Genomic DNA, 18,260 nt, shown 5'->3' on the forward strand with positions numbered 1-18,260 from the left:
ATTATGGAGCCAAAAAAAGGCTGTTATTAAGGACAATATTTACACTATTGGGAGGGAACATCTTTTGAATATGAATTCTGTATTAAGATTATTATGTCACTATTAAATTTATTTAGTTTGGTACTGACATTGACACCGTAGTTACATAGAATAATGATGAAGTTCTGGGGTGAAAGCATCAGCGTCTTCAACTTAGTCAAATTTTTTGTAGATCTGAAAGTTTTCAAAATAAAAACTTGGAGAAAAATTACGTTGCAAAATGTCAAATGTTTATGAAAATGAAATAGTAGAATAAGTATATTTTTAAATTATAACACACACTGGAAGATGGAGAGGAGATAGGGGATAGTGTAAATGAGCAGATTCCCCATATTCCATATCAGGAGTCAATAACTATTTTCTAATTCATAAGATATACTAATAATAGGATTTATTAAAGGCTTTATCTGTGACTGGCACTGTTCTAAATGTTTTACTTATATTAATTTATTTAATCCTTAACATTAACCCGTTGAGGTAGGTCCTATTATTTGTTCACATTTCACATAGGAGTAAATTAAGTTGCACAGAGGTAGCAAGCAGAAATTCAACCCAGAGAGTCAGGATTTGACCTTCAATGGTTATATTTTTGTTAAAAAGACGAAAATTTATAAGCTAAGTGTTCAACTTAAGAAGCTAGAAAAAGACTAGCATAATAAAGGGAAAAAAGTAGAAGGAAATTAGTGAAACAGAACACAGATATTTAATACAGAGAATCAAGAAAGCCAAAATTTGACTCTCTTTATAGATTAATAAAATTATCAAACCTTTGGCAAGACTTAAAGACAAAATAAAAATAAAGGAGTGAAAAAGAGCTATAACTAAATACATTGCAAACAATAAAAGAGAAGGGACTATTATGAAAAATTTTGCACATAAATATGAAAACGTAGGTGAAATGAACAAATCAGAATTTGCTGAAACTGGCTCAAGAAAAATAAAATATTTAGGTAGCTCTATTGTCACAAAATATTTTAATTCCATAGTTTAAAATCTTCTCTAAAAGAGAATCCAGACCTAGAATTTTACTGAAGGAATAAATAACTCCAGTCTTATACATCTGTTTCAAAATGTAGAAGAGGGAATATTCCCAACTTATTGTATGAAACTATCATAAACCTCAAAATTTGATAAGAATAGTATGAGGAAGGATCATTATAGACCAATTTAGCATAGAGGCAAAAATTCTAAAGAATATTGAAAAGTTGAATGTGGAAATTTATAAGAAGGATACTCCATTATGACCAAGTTGGATTTATCTTAGCCATGCAAAGATGATTTGACATGTAAAACTGTTGACTGTAATTTGCCATATAAACAGATTAAAGGAGAAAAATAGTATGCTTATCTCACTAAATGCAGAAAAGGTATTTGATAAAATTTAACATTTATTCATGATGAAAAAATGAAAAAGTTATTAGCATATTAGGAATGGAAGAGAACTTCCTTAACCTGAAAAGAATGATCTGTTATTCCGTTAAGATGGAGTACAATTCTTTTCGTTAAGTGCAGATTGTTTACTTCTTTTCAGTTAACTGATAGTTTTTTTTTTAATTGAAGTATAGTTGATTTACAGTGTTGTGTTAATTTCTGCTGTACAGCAAAGTGATAGTTAACTGATAGATTTAACCAGGACCTCCTGGAAGCATGACTTAACTCAGAGGAGTGAGTCTAATGATAAGAATTTCTAGGATCATTGTAAGTCAGGCAGAGGAAATGTTTTTGAGAAGCCCTGTGGTGCTCTTCAAATTGTATTAATATGCATAGACTATGGTTTATGTATTTTCATTCATCCAGTAAATACTAATTAAATAACTACACTGTACCAGGCTCTCTCTTGGGTGGGGATACCTTGATGAAAGACAGTCCTGTTGTCAAGAAACTCACTCCAGTGGAGACAGTCATACAGTCAGAAGACGCTGCCTGTGATAGGGGAATGCACAGAACGTCTTGGGGAGCACAAGGAAGCTCGTTAATTCACACACTGGAGGAATGGGCTAATGAAGGAAGACTTGGAACAGTGTTTTAAAGGACAAGTTAGAGGGCTAACCTTAGAGCCATATTAAGATCAGACATTAATTTGACTCCTCTTCACTCTCCTTTTAAACTTATAATTCTATTTATGACTTCAGCCAGTAATATAGCTAATATTTACTGAGGACTTACTATGTGCCCTGCCCTATTGTAAGCACTTTATGTGTATTAACCCATTCAGTCCTCATAGCAGTGTTATGAGGCATGTACTATAATTCACCCCATTTTACGATGAGGAGACTGTTAAGTAACTTTCCTAAGATTACTCAGCTAGTCACAGATAGAGCCTGATTCAGACCTTGGCGTTCTTATTCCAGACCAGTGCTCCATGTGCCCTTATCACTAAACCACACTGCTTCTCCACAGATTGTAACCATTGTAGCCTTCCGCTTTTCAATAGAGTTGTTTGGTTTTTTTTTAAACGATTTTTTTTGATGTGGACCATTTTTAAAGTCTTTATTGATTTGTTACAGTATTGCTTCTGTTTTATGTTTTGGTTTTTTGGCCGCGAGGCATGTGGGATCTTAGCTCCCTGACCAGGGATCGAACCTGCACCCCCTGCATTGGAAGGCGAAGTCTTAACCACTGGACCGCCAGGAAGTCCCATCAATAGAGTTTAGACAAAGGTGCAACAAAGAGAACTACAGAAGCTGAGATCTGTGAAAACTTTGCTATGAATGTAGTATTTGTATTCTTGTTGTCTTAAGCTGCAAGTCTTGATCTTAGACATTTTGGGCATAGTCTCTGGATACCACATTTACTCAGATTAGCTCTACCATTTCAATCAAGTTAAAAGGGTTCATCTATAAAATATTAAGAAGTAGAGCTTAGGTTGTTTTCATTTGTTAGTGGTTTGGAGTTTTGTTTTTGTGTGTAGATAGATGCCCCAAGACATCTTTTACCAAAAAATTCTATCTAAATGTTGTTGAAGCTCCCACCTTTGCTGTGAAGTCTCTTTTGTTTACTTTAGGTTTTTGTGGGAGTTTCTTTGTTTTTTGGTTTTTTTTCCTCTTCCTTATCCCAGGCTTTTTCTACTCCCTTGTTCAGGATTCTATAGATTCCAAGTAAAAGAAATTCAGTTCAAAATAGTTAAGCTGAAAAGAGTGGTTATTGCAAGAGTACTAAGACCATTGACTGAATCAGTAGACGGGGCAGTTCCTAGACACAGGAATGAAGTTGGAGATTTGGTTCCCCCAGCACTCCCTCTCTCTCCAACTCTATCTCTAATCTTTGCTTCTCTCTTTCCTGTTTTGACTTCATTCCTACCCCTGATGGCCTCACTAGGAAGTGGGGCAGCTCCAGGTTTACCTTATCCCATTTTAATGAGTTTAGTGAAGGAAAGACTTCTTTCTCCCCTCTTCAATATATCTGAATCCCGGGAAGGGCTTGTGGCCCAGCCTGGATCATGTGCACATCCTTTGAACCAGTCATTCTTGCCAGGGAGGTGAGGTGCTGTGATTGTTTAGATCCAGTGACCACACTTGGGTGGGAGTTAGGAGCACTGAATCTGACAGACTCATCAAAACCACATAGAAGGGTGGGATTGGGGGGTAAATCAGCTTCCCAAAAGGAGGAAGGGTGCAGTTAGCAGAAGAGGGAAAGGAAATGCTGAACAGATAGTCACAAGTTTCTGCGAAGACACTTACCTATATCCCAGATTTTGGCACTTTACTTTGAGACTGAACTCTTTGAAGACAAGGACTATGGACTTGGGAGTCAAGATGGCCTTGGATTGGATCGCTGTGAATCTTTATAGCACTTTGCACAGAGCTAGATGCTCAATAAACAATTGTTTATTTTAATCCCTCTTTGGAATATTTTTCATTATTTTGGCCCATTCTAGTCATGGTTTTAGGTAGATATTATCTTTTCCATTTTTAGTTATTAAATTATTTAATATATTATTTAAATTAAATAAATATTGAATAATTATTAAATTATTGAATAATTGCTTCTGTGTTTAGTTCACTATTTTACTGGGTAAAAGTTATGGGTAACTTGGTTAAACTACATGTGTCAAAAATATGACTGAGCAAAATTCCTCTTCAAATGTTAGAATAAGCAAATTGTTTCCCTGTATTTTTAATAGATTGCTTTTTTATTGAAAAGGAAGTACCAAATCAAAGAATTAGCTTGTGAAAGATTCTGTGTTCCTTAGAAATGAATTAATATAAAAGCAGATGATTTTAACATGCATTTGTCCTCATTGGCCACATACCTTAAATACTTACTGTTTTCAAGAATTTTTCAATCATCTGGATTTTTTAAGACTTTTAATCTTTTTACTTTAGTTAAACTTGCTTTATGATTTTTATCTTTTAATGCAGTTGCCACATTTTTGCATAAGACAAAAGTATTTAAATCAATGCCACGTTAACTTCTTATTTTCTCCTTAGGAACTGAGAGAAAGCTACAATACACAGCAGTTAGCCCTTGAACAACTTTATAAGATCAAACGTGACAAGCTGAGGGAAATTGAAAGAAAAAGATTAGAGCTAATACAGAAAAAGAAACTAGAAGACGAGGCTACAAGGTAATATAGTTGATAAATTTATTATACTATATTGCTATTAGAATTCTAATTTTGTTGCCCATATTTTTAGTTTGACTATGAAAAATTAAGGGGAATAAAATGGTTATCCTAAGATGCTAATTAGATTCTAAATTTTAGAAGTTCAGTCCTTCTTTTGTGGACTGAGTTTACAGTAACCAATTTTATGTTCCATTAGTGAAAAATACAGACTTTTGAGTCAGACCTGATTTAGAATTCTTGATCTACCACTTACTATCTGGATGATCTTGGTTAAGTCACTTTACCTTTTGGAACCTCAGTTTTTCCATCTGAAAAATAGAAACATTAATGCATACCTCATAAGTAACTCAGAATTAAATAAAACTAAAGAACCAAGTATAATGTTTTGCAGGTAATAAGCACTCATTATTTCTCTCTCTCAATAATAAATCCATTACCGTTTCCTGAAAAATCATAAAAACCAAGTACTTAATTTTATAGAGTGTAATACTGAGTGTAGAAATGCCATGTTGATGCAGGCTTCTTTGTATATATCTGAGCTATATCAACTGCCTACATTTATAGCAAGGAAAAGTGAGACAGTTGTGGTATCTGAAGCTTAGAACCATTCATTTAGAGACTTTGCATGATTTTTTTTTTCTATCGGTAAGATTCTATTTCTAATATGTTCCTATGTTTCTCCCAAGTTCTCTAGTGTCAGAAATTATTATAATTAATGAACAAATATCAATAAACCAACATTTCTTTGCCCTGGAGAAGAGTAGACAATAATGTCTATGAAAGAGCTAATAGTTACTGGGAAGGCAAGAAAGACACATTACCATATAGCAGGCCTCTTTTCTTAATGGCTTTAGAATAACCACTTAAACACATTTTTACTGAGTGGTCACTGTTGACTGCGATGCAGGTAGTCTCTGGGTTACTCCTTGCCCCTAGATTTCTCATAATTCTAGTAGGAGAGTCAGACAGCTAAACAAATAGCTATAATATTCTTTATTCTAAGACCCCTACTTTTGTGATTCCCTAACAAGAGATCCCAGAATAATATAGACGTGGAGACAGTAAAGTTCAAATTAAGGCTTTTATTTGCCACCTAACTTGTGCCACTTAACATTGCACAAGGGAACTGTGCAGTGCAGTCTCTGTGTTAGAATTTTCTTTTTTTTTTTCTATTTGAATTTATTCATTTTGGGCTCTGCCTTAGATATAATAAGTCCATTTCTAAAAAGTAAAATGAGTAGTTGTCAAAGAAATTGACAGACATCAAAATAAATCAAAATAAATTAGTCACATTCAGAATGTTCCACAAATATTATTTTAAGTCTTCTGAAGAGCATCCTCAAATAAAACAACTTTTATTCATTCATTCATTAGTAGTAAATAATCTTCTTGATTGACAGAGATGGAGACTGTCATGTGCTAGTAAGAATTTTCTGTTTACACATGCAAGTATCTAGATATCTCTCCATCATTGCTCACAATTCCTTTCAGGCCAACAGACTGTATTAGTAATACACATTTTCATTTTATTCATTGTCCTTGCACATTATCCTGCTTTAGTAGAGGGAAGAAATCAGAACATGTAGAATTGGTCCAGAGCTGGGTCTTAGTACTACATCTTGATTTCTTGGCCATTTGCTCAGGTATGTTGCCTTCTCGTCCTAAGCTATTGGTAATAGTCAGGTTTTCACATTGTAGATGTGGCCTCTTTGTCCAACTTCTGAAGCATCTTCTGGCCGTGGACCAGTTTCTCATCCACAAACACGCACATAGAAACTTTACCAAAATTTAATTTTTTATTCTCTTAACTCTCTAGCCTTTATCCCAGTAAATATGTGGCAGGTACTCTGATAGTGGTGTTTATAATGCTATGGGAATTTAAATAAAGGTAGGTTGGGTCATCCTAGGCATGGGAGAGTGTCAGGGAAAGTTACTGGGAAAGGGAATATTGGTCGGAATTGCTTAAGGACTGCAAGAGAAGCATGCCCCTCAAAGGAGAGCTGGATGTCAGTTACAGAAAGTGCTAGAGAAAGCACTCTGCAAAGTGATAGAGGGTGTAGGAGGATTTGCAAAGGGTTGAGAGGAAGTTAGTTGTGGGATAATGAACCAGGAGTATGAAGTATAAGACATTTGGGGGATGAGGAGGAAGGGTTCATGACTGAGTGGGTGTACAGTTTTTGGAATTATCCAGGATTTCCAAATTCCTCCAGGAATTATAGGAATAGAGATATGGAATTAAGCCAAGACTTTCACCTTGGTGGGGCATAAATGCCCCCAAATCCTAGGGATGCATCCAGTCACAATCTTCATAGCCCCTGATAATGTGTGCTGAGACTTGAAGAAGGTGCTAATTAGTGGTGACTGCTCTGCCTCCAGTAAGATCATAAAAAGTATATGCAAGAAGAACTCCAGTGAGCATTAATTCTAATACTAAAACAACTAAGCTGATCTTAGACCATCTTGACCAGCTAGAAACCAAGCTGCAGCTATATCAAATGTCATAGAAACATGTACAGAAGTATGGACCTATAGAGGAAAAATGCTCTATTATCTAAAATCTAACAAATGAAAAAGACTTTTAAGTGATAATATAAGAAGTAGATAATCTGTCCAGCAGCATTTCCTATTTTCACAGCAATGACTCAATCCTGAAAACAGGGATTAGCTAGGATAGTGGGAATAAGAGTTTGACAGCAGTCCTTGTGAAGAATCTGGAGACAAGGGAAGGAAATTTAGATATAATTTTTAGATTCGTTTTCTGAACAGTTCCATTACAGTTTTTTTCCACTTTTTTTCTTGGGTTTGGGAGGTTGGCTGGCAGGAAGAAATTTGAGAGTGTGAGAAATTGTTAGTCATACTCCCTAGCTCATCTACTTGTGCTTAGTTTCTCTCTTGATTAATTGATTGATTAATTGGTTTTCCCCTTCAGCCCTGACCCCCATGGCTTCTCCACACCCCCCTACTAATATGTCTTTGCTATATATAATAAATATATAACTATATAAGATTGTATTTTTTCTTAAATTTTGTTATTTTTGGCTGTGTTGGGTCTTCATTGCCGCACGCGGGCTTTCTCTAGTTGCGGCGAGCAGGGGCTACTCTTTGTTGCGGTGTGCGGGCTTCTCATTGCCATGACTTCTCTTGTTGCGGAGCACAGGCTGTAGGCACACGGGCTTCAGTAGTTGCAGCACACAGGCTCAGTAGTTGCAACATGTGGGCCCTAGAGCACGCAGGTTTCAGTGGTTGTGGTGCATGGGCTCAGTAGTTGTGACGCACAGGCTCTAGGGTGCACGGCTTCAGTAGTTGTGACCCATGGGCTCAGTAGTTGTGGTGCACGGGCTTAGTTGCTCCGCTGCATGTGGGATCTTCCTGGCCCAGGGCTCGAACCTGTGTCCCCTGCATTGGCAGGCAGATTCTCAACCACTGCGCCACCAGAGAAGTCCCTAAGATTGTATTTAAACATATAAGAAATGTGTAATTTTTCTTTAGTTTGTCAGGAACAAGATCTTCTATTACATTTTTATTTTGCATAAAAAAAATTTAGGACATTATGCAAACTCTTTTTCTTTCATGTAAAGGAAAGCAAAACAAGGAAAAGAAAACTTATGGAAAGAAAATCTTAGAAAGGAGGAAGAAGAAAAACAAAAGCGACTCCAAGAAGAAAAAACACAAGAAAAAGTTCAAGAAGTGGAGTGGAAAGCTGAGGAGAAACAAAGTAAGGATAAGGATGAAAATAATTGATTTGATTTTTCTGAAACAGAGCAACAAAAGCGAAAAGAAAAAAATAGACTCTGATGAGGTTCAAAAAAAGAAGAAAATTAAAATGAATGCTAATCCTTAGAGTCAGAAAAGACCTTTTCCTAAATTAAACTTGGATGAGAAGTTCGTGGGTTTATTAAAACAAACTGAGGAAAAAAAGAAAAAAAGAAAAAACAGACTGAGGGTAGAAATCTTAAAGTGACACAAAGAAAAGAAGATAGGCGTCACTAACAGTGCATAAACCCTGACACAGTTTTCATAATTGAAGTAAATAGTTTAAAATATTTTATTCCACCAGTGTAGCTAAACTGTTTATTTTAATGAAGCAACAGTAAAGTTTTAAGTCTTTGCACACTGAAATTTTCTCAGAAGATATACATTGTTTTTGATACACCCCAGAGTGCATTTCTAAAATACTTTAAATATTATTGTATTTCTTCTGAATGCACAAACCTTTGAATCCTTATTAATGATACAATGTGTTGAAATTTTTCTAAGTTAAAGCATTTATTCTACAAATGAGCAAAGGAAAATATCTTTCATCTATTGTCAAGTACACTTGTGAACTCTTGTACTGTTTTTTTTTTTAGAACCGTACTGATACATCTGTAGTCAACCCTGTTTACTGACTAACCTTCTGTCTGTGACCTCCCTTTTGTGCTCTTCTTCCCTGTGATATTCTGACCTTCACAGATCAAATTAAGCCTCTTGGAACTTAGTCTCCCTCCACTTGACAATTACCACCCCACCTTCCTTCATCCATGCGCGTGACACACCCTGCAAGCCATCTCTTTGTTTTACTGACTCCTACTTAAGACGAATATCCTTGTTTGTTTTTATATTGATTCTGTGACTATTGAAAATATTTAAATTCTAACAAGCCTATATTAAATGGATTTTCATGATACTGTTTGATGCTCAGTTTTTTTCTTTTCAGGCTCTTTATTGAGTCATAGCAAAGATGTGTATATATGAAAGAAGCAGATAATGACAATTATCTTCTCTTTAGGTGAGCCAGCCGGTGCTTTGGTAAATTACAGAGCATTATATTGCTTTGAAGCAAGGAACCATGACGAAATGAGTTTTAATTCTGGTGATATAATACAGGTAGGAAACAAAATCTTTTTTTCTCATGAATAAGCTGAATGCAATGTACTATATTACTTTCTATGATAATATTGAGTATACTATTATATAGTTATTTACCATTTTAAAAATATACCTTAAGCATTACCTCATTTGGTTCTTATGACATACCACAGAGCTGCATAGGACAGTTATTATTACATTGCCATATTCTAGGCAGGAAGACTTAACACAAGTTGTAACTGTCAGCAGCACACTGCCAATGTGGAGTGCAAGTACATGTCTTTTGATTTCCAAATCCAGTGTTCTTTCCACTCTGCCATACTGCTTTATGTCATAAAAGGTGATATTTTGTTATTTTAATAAATTACCAATGAAATTTGGGGGAGCTGGTTATTTTCTGGCAACCATTAAAAGAGTTGAAGGAGTTAAGTTCTGTAGCTCTAATCAGATACAGACCCTTGTTCCTTGGAACAGAAAGATTTTTATTGTATAATCACAAATGATGTAAAATGAATGAATAAGAGAAGATGCAGGGAATAGCATTTGACAGAGCTATGTGATTTACTGGAAAGAATACAGGCTTTAGAAGCATACCGACTTCGATTTTAATCCTGGCTTCAGTTTTCTTCTTAGTAAATAAAGGCAGTATTACTTAGAATACCTAGCCAGTGTCTGTTTTCTTTTTTAACCTGCACTGTCACCAGTTTGGTGTATTTTATCAGTTAGGTAGCAAATGTTTAATGATACTTGGAATAGGGTTTACCAGAACCATCTATTCAAATGCTCAAGACAATCCCCAGCTACACATTCCTTCTGTTGCCATTGCCACACTGACAGTGCCACAGCTGCTCCTCAGCTGAGGAGCTTGAGTCCATAGTCTTCTGGCCCTGCTGTTCCTCCTCTTCTACTTGGTGATGATGAGGTAGTGTCCAAGAGTGAAGCAATGTAGCCTAGATCTGTTTGGTCAAGAGCTTACTTATATTTTTGGTTATATCTTTTATTTGTTTCAGCAAATACTTGTTGGGAGCTATGATAGGCTAGGGATATAGTGAACAAGACAGTCTCTGCTCTTAGTGAGTTTATGGTTTAATGAGAAAGACACATCCTAAAGAAGTAGGAAGAAAGGGTGTAGACTGCTTCCAGCTTTAGAGCAGACGTCTCCCACAGTCAGAGAGCCAGTCTGGTGGTAGTGACAGCAGGAACATAATGTTAGCTGGAGTTTCTTGAGCGCTTGTATTCTCTGCCGAATCTTTGACGTAAAGAATGAGTCATGAGTTACTACCAGATACCTGATTTGGACAGCTTGGTTGATAATGGTGTTCATTCATTAAGACAGGAAGATTAGAAGGAGGAAATTTAAGTGGGAATTATAATGAGTTCAGTTTGGGATGAGTTTCAGATTTCTAGGCAGCAGTTGGATATCCAGAGATATCTAGAGGCCAGTTTGGATGTCATCAGTGTGTTGTGATGGTTATTGAAGACGACTGTGGCAGAGCTCATCCAAGGGTGTAATAAAGAAGGGGGAAGATGACTGAGGATGCAATCCCTGAAAAGCACGGACATGGAAGGGATTGTTAAAGGAGGGGGAGCCATAAAAGAATGACTAGAGGTAGGAACAAAACAGAGTTTAGTGTCAGGGACATTTGAGACGAGTGGTCCACATGTAAAATAAGACAGTACTAAAAAAATAACCGTTAGATTAACAACAGCACAGTTATTGTTAACCTTGAGGAGAAGAGTGTTAGTTGAGTGGAGTGGTGGGGGAAGAAGCCAGATTTCAGTGAGTTGAGGAACAGTTGGAAGGGAGGAAGAGGAGACAATGAATATATGAAACTCTCTGAAGGAGCTTGACTTTTGAAAGAGGGGAGGGAGCAAAGGTGGTAAATAATGAGGAATGTGGGTTGAGGGAAGTTGTTCTTGTTTTTTGTTTTTTAACTTGGCAGAAGCTTGAGCAAGTTTAAATAATAGAAAGGATCTGCAGAGGAAAAGGGTTAATGATACCAGAAAGAGTAAATCACCAATGGAGGGAGGTGTTTTTTCTAATTAAAATATAATTTACATTGAGTGAAGTACACAACCATAAGTGTACAGCTCAAATAATTTGTACATGTATATAGATCTTTGAAACCACCACTCAATTCAACATACAGAACACAGAGCACTCAGGAAGGCACCTCATGCCTCACTGTCAGACCTCTCTGTTCTGACCAATGGATGGAGAGGAGGAAGATTCATGATAATCTTGAGGGCTTGGGGTCTGTAGCACAGGAAGAGGGAGAGGTGGAAGGGCTAGATACATTTTCCTTCGTGATTGGAGGGCTGGACGAAGGGGTGGATGGGATCATAACTTGTGCTGAGGTAGAGGTGAGGTCAAATCTGAGGGCTTCTGTATTGTTGGTAAGACAGGAGGCAACATCTGGTCAACTTAATGAATGAAGGTGGCCGAGGAGGTTTGAGTGAAAGTGAAAAAGATGATAAATTCCACTGAACCATGGCAACATTTTTCATGACAACCTATTTTTCTATCCTTATCTGTTAATGATATTTTTGAAGTAATAGTTTCCCTAGGCCTGTGAGAATTTATGTAAATTTTTCTAGTTTAACTCTCTATGTAAATTGACAATTAGAAATCAATTAGAATTATAAACGACAGGTATGAAATTGGTTAAAATTGACCCTTTACAGAGCCAACCTGGTCTAACTCTGAATAATAAATGATTGGGCCTTTTCTTCTTCAGAAGGTTGAAAACATTAGGAAATAGTATTAAAGAAATTTTGCTTTTAAAAGTTTGTAAGAAAAGGAGGAAGTGAGTGTTTGAATGCCAGTACTCATACCTTTCAATGATTCCTTGCCTTTAGACCAAATATTTAAATCAGGTTTAGGTTGCATATTCCTCAGGGTTTATTATGTTCTTGCCTTCATTTTTAGTGCTCTGGATTAGCTATTTTAAACTAGTCTTAACTAGATCTACAGGATAATATTTTATCAATGGTTCCTTTGTTCTATTTCAGAACACCATTTTATGGTAATTAGATAGTTATGATACTATCTGTGTAATTAACCAAAGCAGCTTAGATTGAGGGATTTTTTAAATATCTCATTCATGATGTAATAAATAGCCAGACATATGGCATTAAAATGAGAATTATTTACCATAAACACAAATGAAGTTACCTGATAATAAATCCATTTGTTATTAATTAAACTTTGAATCTGTTGTTTATCTAATTTAGAATAGTCTATTCAAGTTAACATTTGTTGAGTTTCTAGCCATGTGCCTACTGGGGATATATAAAAATGAATAAGGAAGGCAAAGTTTAGGAAGAAAAAAGAAATATGTATAATTGTACAAAATATAATGTGATATGTTTAGATTAACCATTTAAAGAAATAAAGTGCTATAGGAACCCAGAAGATGAAGCAATAACACAACCAAATAGCACTGGGGACATTTTCCCCAAGGATAGGATGGAGAAAGGGCTCAAAGTATTATGCTTTATACTTGTTTAGAGCTTTACAGTTTACTAAGCACTTTTATAAATATTCTTAATTTAATCCTCAGAATAACCTGGAGGAAGGTAGGGCAGGTATTTTCCCCCCAAATTTATGGATGAACAAACTGAGGCTTTAGATGATATTCATTACCTTACAGCAGATTACCAGCCAGGTGGCATGGCTAAGACTGAAACATGGTTCACTTAACTCCAAAGTCTGTGTTCTTTCCCCTAAACCCGACAAAATTCTGGCAGGAGGAATATCTTGAACAAAAACACTGAGCCTGGTGTGTTTAAAGAATGTCACATAACCACTTACGTAGAATATGGGACAAATATTAGGAGATGAAGCTAGAAAGGTAAGTTGGTACTTGACAAAGAAACCACAATTTCAGAGGCCTTGAATTCTACACTAAGAAGTTTGAACTTTGAAGAGCTTAAAACTAGAGAGATGGGATCTTCTAGGATAAAAATCGTAATGGATCTGCAGTGACTCAGCATAGAATAAAAGACATCAAGAGTGGAAATGGAGAACTAAGATTTAATTTGCAGAAGACATGATTGTGTAGAAAATCCCATAGAATCTTAAAAAAAAAGCTACTAGAAGTAATAAGTGAGTTTAGCAAAATTGCAGGAAACAAGATCAATATACAGAAATTAGTTGTATTTCTACATACAAGCAGTGGATATTCAGAAATTGAAATTAAAAATAACATTTACAGTAACATACAAAATATGAAATGCTTAGATATAAAACTGACAAAAGATGTACAGGACCTGTTTATTGAAAATTACAAAGTATTGTTGAGAAAAATGGAAGACCTAAATAAATGGAAAGCTATACCATGTTTATGGATTGGAAGACTCTGTATTAATAAGAAAGCAGTTCTCCTCAAATTGTTCTATAGATTCAAGGCAGTTTCAGTCAAACTCCCACCAGGCTTTTTTTTTTTTAAGAATATAAGCTATGCAGTTTAATTGTATACATTGGTGTTAAGATTTTTGGTCTTATTACTTGCATATGTGATCTGTTTAACACTCTTTAAAACAGAAAATCATTGAGTAGCAATCAGATTTCAGAAAGTCTTCCAAGTACAGCCAGACAGTTGTCTATGTGATATGCTACGTATGACAGCATAGAATGTACAATTATATTAGCACAGACTTCTTTTCCAAGGGGTATTTTCACACGTCTAATAGGTCTCGTGCACAAGATAACAGAAACAGCAATATAGGCGTCTCTCAATCACATTAAGTTCATCAGACATATTAAAAGGGTAGCCCTTTTTAATAGAGAATTTTTATACATATATTTTTTTTTTAACATTTTTTTTCTAAATGATCTCTGTTTTAGATAAATACAGAGCTTAGGAAATAATACTTAAATGAGAACAGTTTGGGCAAATCCTCAGGCTCTATCCTACAAGTGTTCCATTCAGGAAGATCTCAGTACTTCTTTTCCACTTTTTTGTAAAAATTTACAAGCTGATTCATAACCAAACCACTTTGGAAAAAGAAGAACAAAGTTGGAGATCTTATGCTACCTGATTATAAGGCTTATTATAGAAGTTATAGCAATAAGAATGGTGTAGTATTAGTATCTAGATTGGAAAATAGACAAGTGGAACAGAATAACTGGATCTACAACTGCATATTTATATAACTGATTTTTTATAAAGGTGCAAAGGCAACTCAGTGGAGAAAGGATACTCTTTTTTTTATATATAAATTTATTTATTTATTTATTTTTGGCTGCATTGGGTCTTTCTTGCTGCACAGACTTTCTCTAGTTGCGGCGATAGGGGGCTACTCTTTGTTGAGGTGTGCGGGCTTCTCATTGCGGTGGCTTCTCTTGTTGCGGAACACGGGCTCTAGGGCGCACGGGCTTCAGTAGTTGTGGCTCGTGGGCTCTAGAGCGCAGGCTCAGCAGTTGTGGTGCATAGGCTTAGTTGCTCTGCGGCATGTGAGATCTTCCTGGACCAGAGCTCGAACCCATGTCCCCTGCATTGGCAGGCGGATTCTTTCCCACTGCACCACCAGGGAAATCCTAGTCTTTTCTAAAAAGCAAATGACATTGGAACATTTGGATATCCATATGCACAAAAATGAATTTTGATGTATTCCTTACAACATATATGAAAGTTAACTCAAAATAGATCAGAGGTAAATCCTGAAATGTAAAACCTAGAACTGTAGAACTTCTAGAAAAAGACATTGGAGAAAATCCTTACAGCTTTGGGCTGCTCAAGGGTTTCTTAGACTGTTAGATACAACATAGTACAAGGTTTCTTTTTAATAGAGAAGGTTCTATAATTGATTGTGATAATGGTTGCATAAGTGAATATACTAAAATTCATTGATTTGTGTACTTTAAATGGGAGGATTGTATGGTGAATTATATCTCAATAAAGTCATTTTTATCAGTAAAATAAGTTAAACATGCATCTACCATATGAGCCAGCCCTGTCACTCCTAGATCTTTACTCGAGAGAATTGAAAGCATATGTCCATACAAAGACAAATGTTTATAGCAGCTTTATTTGTAATAGCCAGAAACTGGAAACAATTCAATCTTCCATCAGTAGGTAAACAGACAAATTGTGGTACATCATACAATGTAATATTACTCAACAATAAAATGAAATGAACTATTCACATTCACTACAACATGGATGGATCTCAATAATAAATAATAGGCCGAGTAAAAGTCAGACCCCCCAGAAAGGGATGTATATTGTGTGATTTTATTTATATAAAGTTCTAGAGCATGCAGACTAATTTATAATGACAAAAAGCAGACCAGTGTCTTCTTGGAGATGGGGTGTGGGTCAAGTGGAGGAGTGGGAGGGAGTGCTTTCAGTAGAGCAAAAGGAGACATTTTGGGTTGATAGATATGTTTATTATCTTGGTTGTGTGATTTTTCACAACTGTATACGTATGTCAAAACTTATCACATTTAATACCTTAAATGTGAAATTTATAATATGCTAATTACACCTCAAAAAAAGTGTTTTTAAAAATCTTAATGGATATGGAATCACCATACAAATTCTACATGATTTTGATCGGTAAAACACTGTCAAATCTATTTTAGAAAGGTTATCTAAAAAGTGTAGAAAATGGAGTGGAGAACATAGTTGGCATATTTATTCAGTGAATTAAGCAAATATGTATTATGCTGGGCAATGGGTATCAATTAAAAGGCTCACAGACAAATGGAAGAGATACATGTAAATAAAGAATCACACAGTATGATAATGCATGCTATCTCATGACAGTATGTATGAGATAACTCTGACCTAGTTTGGGGGCAGTTAACAGAATCTTGAAGGATGAGTAAAGATTACAGTAATCCAGGTGTGAAATGAAAAAGGCCTGAAGTAGGTTAGGAGGGTAGGGTTGAAAAAAAAAAATTCGAAAGAGCTTTTAGAAGCAAAATCAACACAGTTTGGATATGGAAGTGTAAGAGAGGTAAGAGCCAAAGATTTTTTTTTTTTACATCTTTATTGGAGTATAATTGCTTTACAATGGTGTGTTAGTTTCTGCTTCTATAACAAAGTGAATCAGTTATACATATACATATGTCCCCATATCTCTTCCCTCTTGCATTTCCCTCCCTCCCACCCTCCCTATCCAAAGATTTTTTTATTTAGAATGACTAAGTCTTTGATGGTAAGAATAACAGAGATACAGGAATTTAGGAGAAGGAGTAGACTGGGGAAGAAAACAAGTTCAATCTTAGACTTGAGTTGGAAGTTCTTGTGGATCATCCAGTTGAAGATATCTGGGAAGTAGTTGAAAGTACAGGCTTACCCCATTAGAAAAAAGAAGTCAGTTCTGCAAATATATCGTATAAAGAACTGATCACTATAGAAGTGAGTGGGCCTCTTCCAGAAGTGTATAGTATGAAGTAAGAGAGCCAGTGATAAAACTTGAGGTATCATCAGTGTTTAAAGGACAAAGGACCAAGAAGCAGAAGAAGGGGTGCTGTGAGGACAGAGGATGCCAGACTGTAGGAGGGAAATGTCTGGGAGAAGAAATGAAACTATAAATCACCTCTGTGTTTTACCAGATGGAAAATAGTATTCAGAAAAAGTTTTCTGTTTCTCCTAGAGAGTTCAAAAAGACTCTGATAGGAATGTAAACTATTTTTATGTATTAACTTGGATAAAATTAAAAATTTAAATTTAAAAAGGCACCTTGTCCATCATTAGAGATAATAATCTACTGTAGAAAGTGCTTAGCTGTTTAGTTAGACAGACTTAATTCTGAAAATTAGGCTGCTGGACAGTGGTCTGCATCTCTTTCCTTTGTAAATAAGTGGCTTTCTAACCACTGTTAACCCTACTTTTTGTTTCCATAGGTTGATGAAAAAACCGTAGGAGAACCTGGTTGGCTTTATGGTAGTTTTCAAGGAAATTTTGGCTGGTTTCCATGCAACTATGTAGAAAAAATAACGTCTGAAAAATCTGTGTCGCCTAAGAAGGCCTTACTTCCTCCTACAGTGTCTTTATCTGCTACCTCAACTTCTGAGTAAGTTTTTAGCTAATAATGGAGTTTACACGTCTCTGCAAATGTGTGAACACCTAATATGTATTTGTGTCAACCTGCTACTTAATCATATTTTAATCTGCACTGGACTCTCTAAGAGTACCTTTTGTTCCAAATTTAATTCTGAAGTTTAGTAAATAAAAACATGGGTCAGTAGTTCATAAATTTTTTTTTTTGCCCAAGTTGTGTTTCAACACAATGTATATTATATACAAATAGATAAATTGGTAGTACTTAGTTAGATTCTGAACAATTAAGTATACTTTTGTCATATTGTTATATTTATAGATCACTTTCTTCAAATCAACCAGCATCAGTGACTGATTATCAAAACATATCGTTTTCAAGCCTAACTGTTAACACATCATGGCAGAAAAAATCAGCTTTTACTCGCACTGTGTCCCCTGTATCTACATCACCTATTCACGGACAGGTATGTATCTTTAATTTTCTTGTGTTTTATTCTTTGACATTGCTCCTGGTTCACATAAAATAGAATGAAGATTTTTGTACAAGGCCATCATTTACTCATCTAACCAAAGTTTGTATCATTTAGTTTCTTTTCTTACCATTCATATGTGATACGAGGTTGAAGAAATTATTATTAGAGGTTTCCCAACAATTTATTCTCATAGTAGCAAGTTGCTACCAGCTAAGGTTTCTGAGCTCAAAATATCATTTTTACAAATCTGATTATAGTCTTAATTTGTAGTTATTGTAAGAAGAGCTTGGGCTTGGGGTTTTTTGTTTGTGTTTTCCT

The 18,260-nt window shown here is 35.5% G+C and overlaps 1 protein-coding gene across 18 annotated transcripts in view; it reads left to right on the forward strand.

Moving 5' to 3' along the window:
• The window catches only part of ITSN2 (intersectin 2), a 160,841-nt gene that overhangs the window by 78,136 nt on the left and 64,445 nt on the right, over positions 1-18,260 (forward strand). For all 18 annotated transcript variants that reach the window (XR_016395308.1, XM_089922440.1, XM_089922436.1 and 15 more), the window contains 5 exons: positions 4,470-4,606; positions 8,185-8,321; positions 9,375-9,472; positions 17,313-17,482; positions 17,789-17,933. Coding sequence is in view for 17 of the 18 variants with exons in the window: in XM_089922440.1 (XP_089778566.1) it covers positions 4,470-4,606; positions 8,185-8,321; positions 9,375-9,472; positions 17,313-17,482; positions 17,789-17,933 (687 nt within the window). In the remaining variant the exon portion in view is untranslated. The remainder of the gene's footprint in view (positions 1-4,469; positions 4,607-8,184; positions 8,322-9,374; positions 9,473-17,312; positions 17,483-17,788; positions 17,934-18,260) is intronic.

This window comes from Delphinapterus leucas, chromosome 13 (assembly GCF_059928025.1).
Source record: "Delphinapterus leucas isolate spDelLeu-1000000601 "Yukka" chromosome 13, BTC_Dleu_Yukka2, whole genome shotgun sequence".
Lineage (NCBI taxonomy): Eukaryota > Metazoa > Chordata > Mammalia > Artiodactyla > Monodontidae > Delphinapterus > Delphinapterus leucas.